This window comes from Gekko japonicus, unplaced genomic scaffold (genome assembly GCF_001447785.1).
Source record: "Gekko japonicus isolate JY-2015 unplaced genomic scaffold, Gekko_japonicus_V1.1 scaffold125, whole genome shotgun sequence".
In the NCBI taxonomy this organism is placed as follows: domain Eukaryota; kingdom Metazoa; phylum Chordata; class Lepidosauria; order Squamata; family Gekkonidae; genus Gekko; species Gekko japonicus.
Genome location: NW_015165834.1, coordinates 90,528 through 106,793, shown reverse-complemented (window position 1 = coordinate 106,793; position 16,266 = coordinate 90,528). Strand labels below are relative to the sequence as shown.

General features: G+C 41.2%; 1 protein-coding gene across 1 annotated transcript in view; it reads left to right on the top strand.

Moving 5' to 3' along the window:
- The window catches only part of SULF2 (sulfatase 2), a gene marked incomplete at its 3' end in the record, with an annotated part of 114,662 nt that overhangs the window by 19,390 nt on the left and 79,006 nt on the right, over positions 1 to 16,266 (top strand). Inside the window, exon 2 of the mRNA XM_015410906.1 lies at positions 4,923 to 5,168. Within this exon, the coding sequence (XP_015266392.1) occupies positions 4,976 to 5,168 (193 nt within the window). The remainder of the gene's footprint in view (positions 1 to 4,922; positions 5,169 to 16,266) is intronic.

Here is a 16,266-nt window from a genome sequence, read left to right as displayed (position 1 = left end):
CCTCATTAACTCTTTCGTTAACTTGGCTTGCCTTGCCTTTGGTTTATGCTCTGTGCCCTGTCAAAGTTAGGAATAGGATAAGTAAGCAAAACTGGGAAAACTGCAGAAGTGAAGCACCCTTCTTTGCATTCTTTATGACAGCTTCCTCCAGTAGGGAGCTCTGAATGAGAACTGTGCTGATGGTGAGTAGCATACACCTACATGCTGGGCCAATTTTTAAGAGAAGGAATGGGAGACTTTGAAAATTCTCTTGAAATTTCTTCCTAATATTTTACTCCCTCATCTGTTGAGTGCAAAGAACAGTGGCTTGTTACAAGTTTGCCTTTAAGTGCATTTAAGCGGCAGTCTGAGTTCATTTCACAGTGAATCTGCTTTTGAGTAAACTCCTACAACTTCCATTTGTGGTCCTGAAAACTATTCAATTTTTTATGCCATTATTACTAAAAGAGGCAATGACTGCCCCAGGGTCACCCAGCATGCTTTGTGTCTTAGTGGGCATTTGAACTTGGGTCTCCTAACCTGACACTAACCACTACATCTCTCTAGGTTTCTTGAATTCTGTGTTGCCGTAAGGCATGAGTGAGGAGTCTGTGCCATAGACGTGACCATTTAATTAGGATACTCCTGACTTCCAATATAATACTGTCCTCCATTCATAATGCAATGTTAGAGGCTCTGCCCATAACAGTAGAAAAATTAACATGTCTCATTGTTATGTTTTCTCCTTGCCCTTCCTCCAAGGAGCTCATAGTGACATATATGCTTCTCCCTTCCTCCATTTCATTGTTGCAATGACCCTTTGATATAAGTTTGGTGAGAGAGAGAGTGTAGAGATATGAACCTCCAGCCAGCTGTGAAACATGTCTCCTTTGTGTCTGAGAATCCTCTGAAATGAATCTCTAGAAGAGTGAACTCCTTGCGTGTGGTTGCACTGCAGACTCTGAGAGGCAGTGTGATGTAGTGGTCGGAGAGCCAGACTAAGATCTGAAAGCCCCATATTTGAATCCCTGCTCTGCTGTGGGTCACTTAGCCCAGTCTCTCTCTTTCAACCTAACCTATCTCATGGGTTGTTATAACGATAAATCAGAGGGAGAGAAAGATACTGTAAGCTGCTTTGGGTACCCATTGGGCAAGAAAGCAGGCCATAAATATCTAAATATACTCTGTGTGAAGAGAAGTGGAAACAGAGAAGAATATAGGGAGGAAGCAGCAAACATAGTGACTGAAAGGGGGAAAGGAGAACTGAGAGATAGGTGGTGCAGAAAAGGGCAGTGGAATGGGAAATGAGAAGAGAGGGGATGTAAGAGATAGGGTATTTGTATATGTGCCATGGGGTCTAGAGATAAGACCGGATGATTCGGCGGGGTAGGGCGGGGTATAAGTGGGAAAATAAATAAAAATTAAAAAATGATGAAAGATTAATAGAGAAAGAGAGGTGCCAAGCATATGGTGGAGCTGGGGGTTGGGGAGAAAGCGCTGTTGAGAGCTTCAAGGTGGTCAGCCATGTTGGTCTGAAGCAGTAGAACAAATTTAGAGTCCGGTGGCACCTTTAAAACCAACAAAGGTTTATTCAAGGTATGAGCTTTCGTGTGCATGCACGCTTTTTCAAATACTTTTTGTGTTTGAATATATAAAAATATATGTTTTTTACTGTAAGCTGCTTTGGGTACCCATTGGGGAAGAAAGCAGGCCATAAATATCTAAATATGTGTGAAGAGAAGTGGAAACAAAGCAGTATATAGGGAGGAAGCAGCAAACATAGTGACTGAAAGGAGGAAAGGAGAGGTGGTGCAGAAAAGGGCAGTGGAATGGGAAATGAGAAGAGAGGGGATGTAAGAGATAGGGTATTTGTATATGTGCCATGGGGTCTAGAGATAAGACCGGATGATTCGGCGGGGTAGGGCGGGGGATAAGTGGGAAAATAAATAAAAATTTTAAAATGATGAAAGATTAATAAAGAGAGGTGCCAAGCATATGGTGGAGCTGGGGGTTGGGAAGAAAGAGCTGCTGAGAGCTTCAAGGTGGTCAGCCATGTTGGTCTGAAGCAATAGAACAAATTTAGAGTCCAGTGGCACCTTTAAAACCAACAAAGGTTTATTCAAGGTCAAAGTATGAGCTTTCGTGTGCATGCACACTTTTTCAAATACTTTTTGTGTTTGAATATATGAAAATATATATTTTTAAAAGTGTGCATGCACACAAAAACTCATACCTTGAATAAACGTTTATTAGTCTTAAAGGTGCCACTGGAGTTCTTCTGTTGAGAGCTTGAGAGGCTGAGAGAATTGTGGCACAGTGTTCCACAGTCAAGAGAGCCCTGTGGGGGTATGCTTAGAGGGAAAGGGGGAAACTAAGGAATGAGTCAGCAGAGAGGTCTGTGAGTAGGGAAATTTCAGGAACGGGGTAACTGAAAGATGGATGAGGAAACCTGTGGGAGTGCTAAGAGTCGAGAACACAGGTTATGGGTTAGGTAGACTCAAAACAACACTGCGCACTAGAGGAAGGGGGGAAAGGGGTTAGCAGAGAGTAGGTTAAAATGAAACTGTGAGCCATGATCTTCTTCAGCGAGTCAGATATTAAAGTTTCCCTCAGAGTGATTTGTGTCCCCTTGTGGCTGGACTCCTTTAGCTCACCAACTCGAAGAAAGACTGGTCTGTTCACAATTTGTCAGGTTAAAAGGTGGCGACCCTACCATCTGCTCAGCGAGAGGATGGGGTTAGGGAATTCTGTTTGCTGCCTCTCGGTTTAGGGACGGGTAGTTACAGCTAGTGAAATGATGTTCGGGGTGGGACCTCTGTGGTTTGTCTCCTTAAAATGAACCAAGAGCCCTGAGAAAATGACCCAAACAATGTTGACATAACACAGAATATCCACCCACACAGCCAGGAAGTTCAGGATTAGTTTTGTAAGGCTGTACTAAATTAATCCTAGGTTACACATGCCCTGGAAAAACAAAATTCAGTTGTGGTGTGAGTGGGCATACTTTCTGTGGAAAACTAGGAGAAATGGATCTATTTGGTGTGAGGCTGATGCTCAATTAATGCAATGTTAGGTGATTAGGGTGTTTTACTGCCTAAAGTGTTGTTTGTGCAGACAATTTATGGTTTGTCAAACCTAAGTAGCCAATTACTTCAGTTTTGCCTTATTTTATAATCTGTATTCAGGACTGATAAGTTTTATTTTCCATATAAGAAAACTAAATAGACACAGGATTTTTTTTTTTTAACACTGGTGGTTTTTAAAAAGGAGAAATGTACATAGTTTCTATACGTTTGCTCTATACATTAAATTTCCATGCTAAAGATGCATTTTGCTTAAATGCTGTGACTGGTAAACTCTTCATGGCAAACTTATACTATGTGTATCAGTTGTGTGCATTCTATACTGAACAATTGTTTGCTATGATGAGCATTTAAAGGAGAGATTCTTGTTTTCAAAACATTTCAAGACATGCAGTGGACTTGTGCTAGCCTAGCCAGGTTGGTGTAGTGGTTAGGAGTGTGGACTCTAATCTGGGAGAACCAGGTTTGATTCCCCACTCCTCCACATGAAGCCAGCTGATGTGACCTTGGGTCAGTTCTAAGTTCTTGCAGAGCTGTTCTCTCAAGGACAGCTCTCGGGAGAGCTCTCTCATCCCCACCTACCTCACGGGCAGTGTTTCCTCTAAACTGAGTTAGTGTGAGCTAGCTCACAGTTTTTTAGCCTTTGGCTCACGCATTTTTGTCTTAGCTCAGGAAGGATGGCTCCAATGCCAACTAATTTATGCAGTAGCCAAATCGCTTGCTCACAACTTTACTGCCGGCAGCTCACAATGTAGAATTTTTGCTCACAAGACTCCGCAGCTTAGAGGGAGCATTGCTCATGGGGTGTTTGTTGTGGGGAGGGGAATGGAAAAGAGATTGTAAGCCGCCCTGAGACTCCTTCGGGGGTAGTAAAGGGTGAGGTATAAATCCACTCTCTTCTCTCTCTATGTGCAAGGAATTCACTGAATGTTTCCAGCCATACACTTTACACACACACTTTAGACCAGGAGTCTCCAACCTTTTTTGAACCAGTGGGCACCTTTGGAATTTTGACACAGGGTGGTGAATGCAACTGTAAAATGGCCGCCACAGGGGGTGGGGCCAGTCACAAATGTCATGGAATGAGGATGGGCATAAGTCTGATAGTAACTCTTCAGCATTTCAGGCAGAAGCTCTGTTCCACAAGATGCCTTTTAAAATGAACATAGTGTTTAAAAGTATTTTCTTGCATACACACAAAATAAATATACATACTCAGCTAGCTAAGAAACCCACATCTGGCAGTATCTGTCTTTATTTTGCCGGTATCTTCCCTGTTTATCCCTTCCTCCCATTGTGTAAAAACACTAGGTGGGCTCCAGGAAAGGTGTTGGTGGGCGCCATGGTTGGGGACCTTTGCTTTATACTGTGTAGATAACACAAACATAACTCTAGGGTTGCCAGGTCCCTTTCACCCACTGGCGGGGGGATGGGGGGAACATTCCAGGAGAGGGAAGTGACATCACCACTGTTTCAGGGGTTTGGGGGGGGATTTCTTCCCATCAGCCAGCCGGCCACTGGAGAGCAGGAGCCTGCAAAATCGGGGGATCCCCACTCCCACCAGACAAATGGCAACCCTACAATAACTCCCATGTTTCATTTGTCTGTGAATAGTCTCCTTCTAGTGTGTACAAGTGAATGGTAGAGGGTATAGGATTCCTCAATACACTGGGATTATTCCTAAACAAAACCACACCATTCTAAACCTATTGACTAGCCTGGATTTAGACAAGTGTCTCTCTGATTCGGGTTATATTGTAATTGCCAGAAACTTGGTGATCTGTTTTCCTTAAACCCATTTTTCATGATGTTTATGTTGCACGCATATTAACCTCCTCCTTCTTTTCTTTGCCCTATCAGATCTGCCTTTGAAGAGGAAATAGAAAACATCCCCTCACCTTTGTTTGAAGAGCATGCAAAATCAGCGCAATATGGCACAGCATAGCATTGTCGTGGGATTATTTGTAATGACTGTTTTATCCTTGCTGGATGACAGTTCAGCTTTCCTGTTAAATCAGCGTCTGAAAGGAAGGTTTCAAAGAGATCGCAGGAATATCCGTCCAAACATCATTCTCGTCCTCACAGATGATCAGGATGTAGAGCTTGGTAAGAGCTAAAGAGGTTTGCACAATGGTGAATGACAAATGTGCTTTCTTACTGGACCAGGAATTGTCCCTTTCAGGATTTCACTTTGATGGCTAATAGTATGAGTAAGAATCGATCTTCTCCACTAGTGCTAAAAAGGGCCTAAACAGAAAAAAGTCATCCAGATAGTTTGATATTTGTTTTTTAAATAAAACTTTTCCAGTCCCAAGTGTTTTTTTTTAAAAAAAATCCCTTTATATTTGAAGCAGTCAGGCATTCTGTAGTCTTTGGAAGAGGGAATTCAAGCCTGTCATATAGATTGACATCCATCAACCAACAAAGGGTTGTTACACCATGTTGGTTCATGCTGTAGTTTTGCCAACACTGCAGCCTACATTTTTCTAATGTCCATTTTCAGACCTTTGTTTGTATATTTAAAGAAGAGATAAAAAGGCAAAAGTATTATTAAAAAAATATGAAAAACATTCCGTAGAGTTGGAAGGAGATCTTAGAGAGAGCATTCTTTTTCTGAGTTTTGCTATTTTATTTATTTATTTATACTTTCGGCTTGTATCCCGCTCGAACCCCGAGGGGTCTCAGAGTGGCTTACACAATTATTTGTTCCCTAACTAAGGCCACAATCATGGGGGGGGGGGGGGCTTCCTACCAGCACCTGGCAGCGGGGCCTATTCATTGCTGATGTCTGGCTTTCTTTGGCGGCTTCAGACGTTTAATCATTTTAAAAATATCTTCTGGTGTTTCCTGCATAGCGGATGCAATTCTGGCATCAATAAATTTTGCCATCAAAACATGACCCTCATTTCTAATGTTGATAGTCTTGTTCACTAGCTGAGGACATAAGTGTTTAGAGGAGATGATAAATGCAGGCTTTTGACCTTGAGATAACAATATGAATTGTAAACAGAAATTTATTCTTCTGAGCCTGTTGACCAATGGACTTAGAAGGCTGTAACTCTGTTTAGGATGCCACCCTAAGTTGTTATATATTGGATTTTTTATAAGTCTTTGCAGAATAGTGTATGTAACATCATTTCTTCTATGAAGAGCGTTTCAGGTGGGTAGCTGTGTTGCTCTACAGTAGAAGACCAAGATTTGTGCAAGATTCGTGTCCACTAGCACCTTAAAGACCAACAAGATTTCCAGAGTATAAGCTTTCAAGAGTCAAAACTCCCTTCGTCATACTCTTGAAAGCTTATACCCTACAAAACTTACTGGCCTTTAAGGTGCGACTGGGTATAAATCAGTTTTTCTGTTACAGTTCAGTTTACTATGTGTTTCCTTTTCTGATTAGCAGAGGACAGTTGGTGTATTGCATCTCCATGTTTCTTCTACATATGCAAAGCCTCTTTCTCAGGATTGTGAAACCCTTGTTTTATCTTTAAATATATGTGTAAACAGAGTAATGCATCCCAAAACACGACAATAACTTTAATATAAAGACAAAAGGACAGGAGCTGGGAACTTGCAAGGTTGTACAAAGTCAAAAATAACTCCTTCCTCTCCAGCTCCTCAAAAAGAAAAAGTTATCTACAGCTGAGTGAGTGAGATGACAATTGCAAAATCAGCTGATATTAAAAAACGGGGGAAAGGACATTTATTTTAAAATATGTACACAGTGCCTTGGTTTACAAGGTGGCTGATATCATATCAAAAACAATTACAGTCACAAAAATATTATCTAGTCTTTTTGATATCTTGTTCCCAAACCAATTAGGGCTTTAAATGTCGCTAGTAATTTGAACTGTACCTAGAAGCAAATAGGAAGCCAGGTTGTGCTAATACTGTCAAGATATGATCTCCATAGTGGCACCCATCAAGAAATTTGTTCGCATACTTGGGCTGCACCAATTGAAAGTAATTCAAGCAACTGCACTTAGTGCTCTGGTAACAATAAAAAAGGGAGAAATCATGCAGAGACTGAGATGAAGGGTTATTATCATAGACTGTGATGCATTCATGTAAGCATAAGAAATTAATGCTTGTTGAATACATTTATTTGTGTATGTATTTATTAGATTTTTAAAGTTACCACTCACCCAGAAGATCTTGCGGCAATGTATAACATTTAAACAACATCTTTTAAAAAAATCTTTGAAAACAACAGAATCAGATAATGCATATAAAATTAAGATAAATGGCTCAGCACTATACCACTGTCAACCAGCTAACGTTACACATAGCGACCCAGAAGAGGAATCATACTTAGTGATGATTGTGCAGTGTTGTGGATGTTGTGAGTTATTATTTGTAGGTTCAAACAATTTTAATAATTGGCTGCTCTGTACATATTGTTAGTAGTTAAACATGGACACCGTTTTATTTTTGGCAGAATTTTTTCTGTCCTATATGTGCAAAAAACATAAATCAAGGATGTTTTTTTCTTTTTCTTCATGAGCATTAAAATTAAAATTTCCATGTTTGACACACATTCATGCAAGAAAACCCAAAGCAGCAGTATTAGCCTTCCACAGGGACAGCTACCATTACAAATAAAAAAATAACAAACAATGACTGTGTTGCAGTGTTTTTGCTAATGATTCCATTTTGAATCAGTCCTTCTGTCAAGTAGTACTATTCTAGTTTTCCTTTGGGCTCATAAAATGACTAGAGCATTTATCTCACTGCAGTAGAGTAGGAATTTAAAACCTTAGTTTAAAATGAGTCAAGGTTAGGTAAGGATTTTCATCAGCTATTTTGGTGAGAACATTGTGTTTTCCAAAGCTAGACAGACCCATTTCAATAATGCATGTACCAAAAAGCTGTGCACATTATCTTGGAGTCTCCTGTGACTAAAACCCAGAGGGTGGTCCTTAAAAATTTATCCTTTATCTGTTTTACGCCAGCCTGCTTGTCTCTGATGCAATTGTTGATGTCCTTTGGGTGGCACATTCACTTGCTCTGTTGTCTCTTTCCAATTTCAAGCCCAATGGCCCACGTGTCCACACAAATTAAGATCTGATCAGAGAAAATGCATTTCCTGACACTGGGGAGGATTTGTGTTTGTCAGGTCCCTTGAGAAGATCTGTGAGATCACATCGAAATAAGAACTCTCCTTAAAGTGGCTTTAGGGCTGGCATGTCCAACTTTATCTGTCAAAAATGAACAAGTTGAGTTAAAACATGAAGATGAATGCTAGCAGTTTGGGTGGCTATCAAGAAGAAGTGAGCTTTTGGAAGAGCTTGTTTCTACTTCGCCATTGTAGATAAAATGAATATTTATTGGAGTGCATGGGTAAGAGACTCATGGGCTACAGTTTGGTGTAGTGGTTAAGTGTGTGGACTCTAATCTGGGAGAACCGGGTTTGATTCCCCACTCCTCCACTTGCAGCTGCTGGATGACCTTGGGCAAGCCATAGTTCTGTCAGAGCTGTTCTCTCAGGAGCAGTTCTGGAAAGAGCTCTCTCAGCCCCACCTACCTCACAGGGTGTCTGTTGTAGGGAGGGTAAGGGTAAGGAGTTTATAAGCCACTCTGAGACTCTGAGTGAAGGGTGGGGTATAAATCCAATTTCCTCCTCCTCCTGCTCCTCCTCTTCTTCGTCTTTGGATTTAAAAGGGTGTCATACCAGGAAAAGTTGAAAGTAGCAGGAAAAGACCCAACATAAGATGGACTGGGTCAATCAAGGAAGCCCCGGCCCTCAGTTTGCAAGACCTGTGCAAGGCTATTAAACAACAGGACGTTTTGAAGAACATTAATTCATAGGGTCACCATATGTCAGAAGCAACTTGATGGCACTTAGCATACACACAACTCTTTTTAAGATTACACTGTGTTGTTACCTCAAGCTCTTTCAAAAATCTATATCCTTTCAATTTATAGATTTAAGAAATCTTATACCTTGAATAAAAATGTCTTGGCCTTAAAGGTGCCACTGGACTCAAACGTCTTTCAATTTATAGTTATATCAAAGATTTTGTCATATACTAAGGAGTTTATAGTCTCAAAGCACCAGTCTTCTAGTTTCAGAGGCTTTAAAAGCAGGAACAAAAATCTGGGGAATTTGTTTCTTGGAAACGCAAATAAGATTTTAATCTGGATTCCTATGTCCAAGGATATCTATTTTCACTGATGTAAACAAATATGGAAAGAACATGTATAACTGTTCTGAGTTATGGACCTCAAAATACCAGATGGACTCTTTCACAATGGTATTTCTCCTTGCTTGTATTTACGTAACTGATGAACAGAAGTAGCTGAGTAGAAAATAACATAAGTGCCCTGCTGGATCAGACCAGTGGTCCATCTAGTCCAGCATCCTGTCTCACACAATGGCCCACCAGTTCCTCTGGGGAGCCAACAACGGCACAGAGGCTGAGACCTTCCTATGGTGATGCCTCCTGGCATGGGGATTCGTAGGCTTAGTAACTCTGGATGTAGAGGTTCCCGTCAGTCACCATGGCTAGAAGCCAGTGATAGACCTATCCTCCATTAATCTCTCTAATGCCCTTTTAAATCTGTTTATTCCCGTAGTTATCACTCCATCCTCTGGTAGTGAAATGTAAGGAGAAATCCTGGTTGGAAAGGGCTCCTTCCTCCCAAGGATTTCATGTATAGTTGACTAGTACTACTGCATCTTCTTTTTAAAGTCTTTTAACAGTTGGTTCCACTCCCCAACTATTCTGGTGAGGAGGACATATGCAGCCTGATGTGACCATAATTATCAGAAGTAAGCTAGCTGGTTTCACTGGGATTTGCTTCCAAATAAGTATGCATAGTCATGCAACTTTAATCTGCCTTCCTTTAACCAACTGTGTCTTGTCAATAGCAACCAAGAAAAAGAGCCAGTTTGGTGTAGTGGTTAAGTGTGCGGACTCTAATCTGGGAGAACCGGGTTTGATTCCCCACTCCTCCACTTGCACCTGCTGATGTGACCTTGGGTCAGTCACAAGCTCTGGCACAGCCGTCCTTGAAAAAGAGCAGTTTGTGTCAGAGTTCTCTCAGCCCCACCCACCTCACAGGGTGTCTGTTGTGGGGAGGGGAAGGGAGAGGAGTTTGTAAGCCGCTCTGAGACTCCAAGTGAAGGGCGGGGTATAAATCCAATCTCTTCTTCTTCTTCTTCTTCTTCTTTGTGGAAGCCTGTTAAATAGTTGAAGATCAAGTCCTTCCTCTGCTTACTTATGTATCAGTGTAGAGTTGTTAGAAGTTTCTTGAAAAAAATGCCTGAAGATACTTAGAAAAACAAAAATGTAAAACATGGAAACTAATAGATACATTATAAATAAGTAAAATCACATGCCTTAAAGCCTGGTTAGCCTTGAGGTTGCTGTCTTTGTTTTAAAAAAGGGCTAATAAGGGATCAATTTCTCCAGCTATTGTGTTTTTGCTATTGCAAAACTCGATGTCATAGAATTTCTATGGGTTGCCAATTGGAAGGGGAGATGTCCTACCCCATCATAGAGCTTAATTACTGGAAATGGGCTGTTGAAGCTTTTCATGGTATGATGAACCCCCGTATCTGCTCAACTGTCTGGTAGATATTTCCCACCAAACTTCAGTTTCCCTCAGTGACTAAGTTGTCCTACAGTAGCATGTATATCTTTTCTATTGATATAAGCTTGAAACTGTCCCACACTTTGTTTAGATATTGGTTTAGGCTTTAGACCCAGTACAGTAACTTGAGGGAAAGATAGGAGATGTCCTGTTTTATAAACCCTTGTGAAAAGGCACTTGAGGCAAATTAACTTTCAAAAACAGAATAAAGATTTTATTAAACAGGCAGGGAATGTATGTATAATAGGAATAGTCAAGGTTTTGAGATTGCTGAGGTTAAAACTTTCTAATATATACAGAGTTGAATTCTTAGAACATTCAAGAGAGTATATTTGTAGTATCAGTTTTCTAATTCTTTGAGAGGTACTTTGTGTAGTATATTTCAGCACTAACATAGTTCTTATTAATGTTTCTTCTGGAGGACAGCATTTGCTTAAAGTTTCTAGATTTCTTCCTTTGGAGTTCTAGGTTTTCCTTTAGATATTAGAGCTTTTCACTAACTGAAATGTCTAAACTTCTCCCCTTTATCACAGACCAGGGTTCTTTTCCCAACACCTTTCACTGGCAGGAAGTTATTCTCCATGTCCCTAAGAAGCAATAGCTCCTTTAACTATTTGGCTTGTATGGAAGTTCACTCTAACTACCCAGAACTTCTGCCAAATCCTTCTCCAGTATCCTTTGTCTGTATAAGGCTGTTCTGTAGCTTTCCTGACTGAGAATCTAAATTCTCCCTCAGAGCAGTTTTAATATATTTAAGACAATGGGGTTTCTCTTCTTCTCTCTGTAGAAGTACTTTTCTGACTATTGCTGTCAGAAAACACTGACTCCCAAATATCTCTTCCCTCAGAAGCCAAACCCTCTGACTGCTGATCCAGAAATTAGTTTTCAGACCTATTCCAAGGGACTCCCTATCCTAGCAGGTGTTGTCTTTGTATGAAGTACTGTGTTGAAACTGTTGCCCATGTCCTCCTCCAGTGCCCTCTCTATTTGGCGTCCCGTCAGGATCTTCTATATCCCATATAAGGCCAATTTTTAGAGACACCTGATGATTTTAAACTCCTTTTCTTGCTCGATAATCCAGATACAGAAATAACTGAAATAGTAGCAAAGTTTCTCTGCAGTGCCATGGTCCTATGGCCTGATAAGTGATATTATGAATTAGGTTTTATTATGATGTTACTCTGTGATGTTACTCTGCAATTTTAATTTTACTCTGCATGATTTTGTATTTAGATTACTGTATCTTTATTTATATGCCAATAAAAGGCTTTGGATTTGGAGTTTTCAGACCAAGACCAAAAGTGTCTCAAAAGGTGAAAGACCAAAGGGCAAAAGACCTCTTTTCCCTCCAGATCAGCTATTGTATTTCCTCTCTCAGCTGGTGTTGGTCAATCAGAGAGCAAGTAGAGCAGCCAATCACATAAACTCTTCTTTCCGGGGTAGATTAACTCATGAACACCCTGACTCTCTGACACAAGCAGCATTTTAAAAGCCTGCTTTTCTGTGCAGTCTGTCACACATGGCATGAAGTGAAATGGCATCACCTAATAATTGCTTGCAGATCAAACTGATATTAAAGGGAAAACTGGAGGGAGCAGCTTAAAAGTCAGCAACCAGTCCTGTATTATAAAAGAGATGCCTGAATAGCCTCCAAACATATTTTCAATGAAAAGCAGCCACAGAAAGCTATCAGGTTTAGCAACAACGCAGTGGCACATGAGCTGCCATTAGGTCTTGAAACTGTTTGCCCTCAACTGACCCTCCAAGGAAAGAGATGCTGTCACTTGCAGTGAAGGAAGCAGCTAAGGGGTTCAATAACAAACAGGCCAATGTAGGGAAGGAAAGAGGTTAAATATTTCACCTACCAGTCTCCATTCCTAATAATGACCTCTCAGGCCACATTTCAGGGTTTTTTAAAAAAATTGTGATTGTTCACAAATCTCTTTTGCAATATCTAGTTTGGCCCACTCTGTTTTTAATAATTTGATCACCAGGAAAGGGTCATTATCCAATTCCTTTCTCTGCTTTTATCCAATTTCTTTTTCGGTTGTTCATCCTATGACTTATGTATTGGTTTAAGGCACTTGTTAGTCACTTCTCAAAACAGACTGCCTTAACATTGATGTTTCGTGTACTATTGGATTTCCATCATCACAATCTTAATTGTTCTTAAGGTTGCCAACAGGCTTGGCGAAAAATGTCCCCTCACCCTTAGTAACTACAAAATGGCTGCCAAAGGAGGTGGAAGCAACCACAAAATGTCAGAGAGTGTGGTCATGCATAAATAGCAATTCTTCAACATTTCAGACAGAAGCTTTGCTTAACAGAATGCCTTTTAAAATGAACACATTGTTTAAAAAGTATTTTTTTTACTTTCAGTCACTCAGTGAAGATCCTTGTGTTGTGATGGCAGCTGCTGCCAAAGTAGGGTTGTCAGCCCACCATTGGAGGTGGGGGATCCCCCAGGCTCTGCCCCACACTGATCAGCTTGCCAGCAGGGGGACTTACCAAGAGCAGGACAGAGGCCCAGGCTACATCACCGGCAATGTGGTGATGTCACTTCCAGCATGTACAGGAAGTAACATTGTCATGTTGGCAATGTCCAGGTGACAGTTTGGTATTTGGGCAAAAACTCTATGGTAGAAGCTATTTTTTTACCACAGAGTTTTTGCCCAAATCCCAGTGTGATGACATCACTTGCAGTACATGCCAGAAGTGATGTCACATGTTGCTGGCAATCTAGGATGGTACTCCCTCCTACTCCAGGTAAGATCCCCCTTCCCATCCCCCACTGGTTGCCAGGAGGGACCTGGCAACCCTATGCCAAAGCAATATTTTTTAAAATCTTCATAGCCAATCAGAAGCTCCGCTGGGCAATAGTCCCACCCAGTGTTCCCTCTAAGCTGAATTACTGTAAGCTAGCTCACTGTGTTTTAGCCTTTGGCTCACACATTTTTATCTTTGCTCAGGAAGGATGGCTCCAGAATAAATTAATTTATGCAGTAGCCAAATGGGTCACTCACAACTTTAATGCCAGTAGCTCACAAAGTAGAGTTTTTGCTCACAAGCAGGACTATTTTTGGGCAGTAATGCAGAGGAACGGAGTTCTGGCTGGCTTCAGAGTTGGCCACGCCCACTACAGCCAAGACCTCTGCATGTGTGGCTACAGAGGGAAGGCCTGGGGAGTGACCCCCCAGCAACTCTGAGGCAGGCGGGCCAGGAAGGGCCCTGGAAGGATCGGGGAGGTATTTAAATGCCTCCCTGTGCCTTCCCTGGCCTGTCCAAGGGCCGGCTTGCCCGGGCAAGCCAAGGAAAGGCAGTTTAAATTGCCTTCCCTTCCCTCCAAGGGCTGGCTTGTCCGGGCTCCCCGCAGCTGCGGGGCACCCGGGCAAACCAAGGGAAGGCATGGGGTGTGACTTAATGGGGGTGCACTGTCAGGGGTGTGGCCTAATATGCTAATGAGTTTCAGCTGTTGGGTCTGGCCTATTATGCTAATGAGTTCCTGCTGGGCTTTTTCTACAAAAAAAAAGAGCCCTGCTCACAAGACTCCACAGCTTAGAGGGAGCATTGGTCCCACCTGGCCCTGCCCACTTTCTAAAAATATTTGGTGAGTGCCAAGAAAGATATGGGTGGACACCATGGTGCCCGCAGGCATATTGGAGACCCCCCCTCCCATGGGAGGGCATTAGGCTCACTTCCAAGTGATCACCCAGAAGTGATGTCACCATGTCAGAGACATTCCTCGTGTTCTATGCTTCAAAAGCTCTGGACTGTAGCACTTCAAACTGTAGGTGGGGGCTCACATGATTGAATGTTTCCCCCATATGGAAACAAAGCGTGTTAGGGAGAAAGGAAGGTTCTTTCTTTCTTTCGTGTGTGTGTATGTATGTATGTATTATGAAGTATTCAGTCACCTGTAGTGTGAACAGGTACAGCCTCATCACAAATTTAGCCCCTCACAAATTTAGTGAGAACTGTGTATGTGTGTGTGTATGTATGTATGTAGTATTCAGTCACCTGTAGTGAACAAGTACAGCGTTATCACAAATTTAGTCCCTCACAAATTTAGTGAGAAGTAGGCTGAAGTTAGCTTGGTTAATAGTTTCACATTGGTTACTTATGGGAAGAGGTTTGTAGTGCAGTCCTAAGCAGAGTTATACCATTTTAAATCCACTTCAGCAAATGGATTTAGAAGGATGTGAATCTGTTTAGGACTCCACTATTAACCGCCAAGCAGATCCCTAGTCATCAGCTAATTTTGCTATTCCTTTTGCTTCTGGGCCCAGAAGTTACACGTTTCTGATCCTTACTGTAGATGTTTTATATGTACAAAAGAAATTGAAGTAGGTTGTTCATTCATATGTTTATTCAGGAAGTAGAAATGGGGCATGAAAGATTCATATTCAGTCTTAATGCAGAGGTTGCACTAGTACCTTTTAAAAAGCAAATTAAAGGAGAACCTGGATGACAATATATGCACTGAAAATGTTCAAGTGGAGTGTCAACTATTGATGACAATCCTATAATTGCATTTTTCAGAGAGAGTGAGCTGACTTGCCCACATACAGTTGCCACCTCTCAAATTTTTGTTAATACACAAAAAGACTGACTTCAGACTTTAATTCATCCTCTTCAATACCTGGAGGTGCGAGACCTGGCATTAATTGTATGATCATCACTAGTAATAAAATGCTAGGTGGTGAAAATTCAATATTGCTTCTACAAAAGGGTCAATACGTGTTAAAACTTAGTGTAATTTGGCACAACTTTGTGATAAATGTATAATGTGTTGTTGAAGGTTTTCACGGCTGGAATTCATTAGTTGCTGTAGATGTAGATTCTCCGGGTTGTGTGGCCATGGTGTTGGCATTGTAGAACCTAGATTCTACAATGCCAAGACCACGGCCACACAACCTGGAAAATTTACAGCAACAAATTTATTATGCACAGCAATGTCTTTCTTTGCATAGACATTTTTTGGTTCTACCTATTTGGTCTTTTCACTACTTGTATTTCAAATATTAAAACATGCTTTAAGAACATAAACCATTCAGCATGGGAAATTATTTTGCAATATTACATTGGAGTCTTTTTTTATCTGATGGTAAATATACTGTCCTATGCAAAATGTTTTACCGTCATCTTCACTTACACAATCTGGTGAGGCAGGCCATTAATATTCTCATGTTTCATTGTGCAGACTGGGAAAAGATTGAGAACATTTGATTTGCCCAGGGCTACCCCGGGAGCCTCTTCTTGAACTCATATTGAACTTATGTCTCCCAGCCCTACATCCAGTATATTCCATTGCACCATACTATTTGAGAAAGTTGACAAGTTACCTGTATGGTGCACCAAATAACGAGTTCCTCTTTTCAATTATTATAATGATTGATTCTATTGCACATCATAACTGTTGGCAAGTGCAAGTATTAATAAAACAATAATTTCAGAGGGTAAATGAGTTGGTCTGCAGTAAAACAGTTAGATTAAAGTCCAGTATCACCTTAGCAACCCACAAGACATTCAGAGTATAAGCTTTCAAGAGATTGATGAAGGGAGCTCTGACAGTTGAAGGCTTGGTGGCGGAAAGTGCCGCCAAGTCACAGCT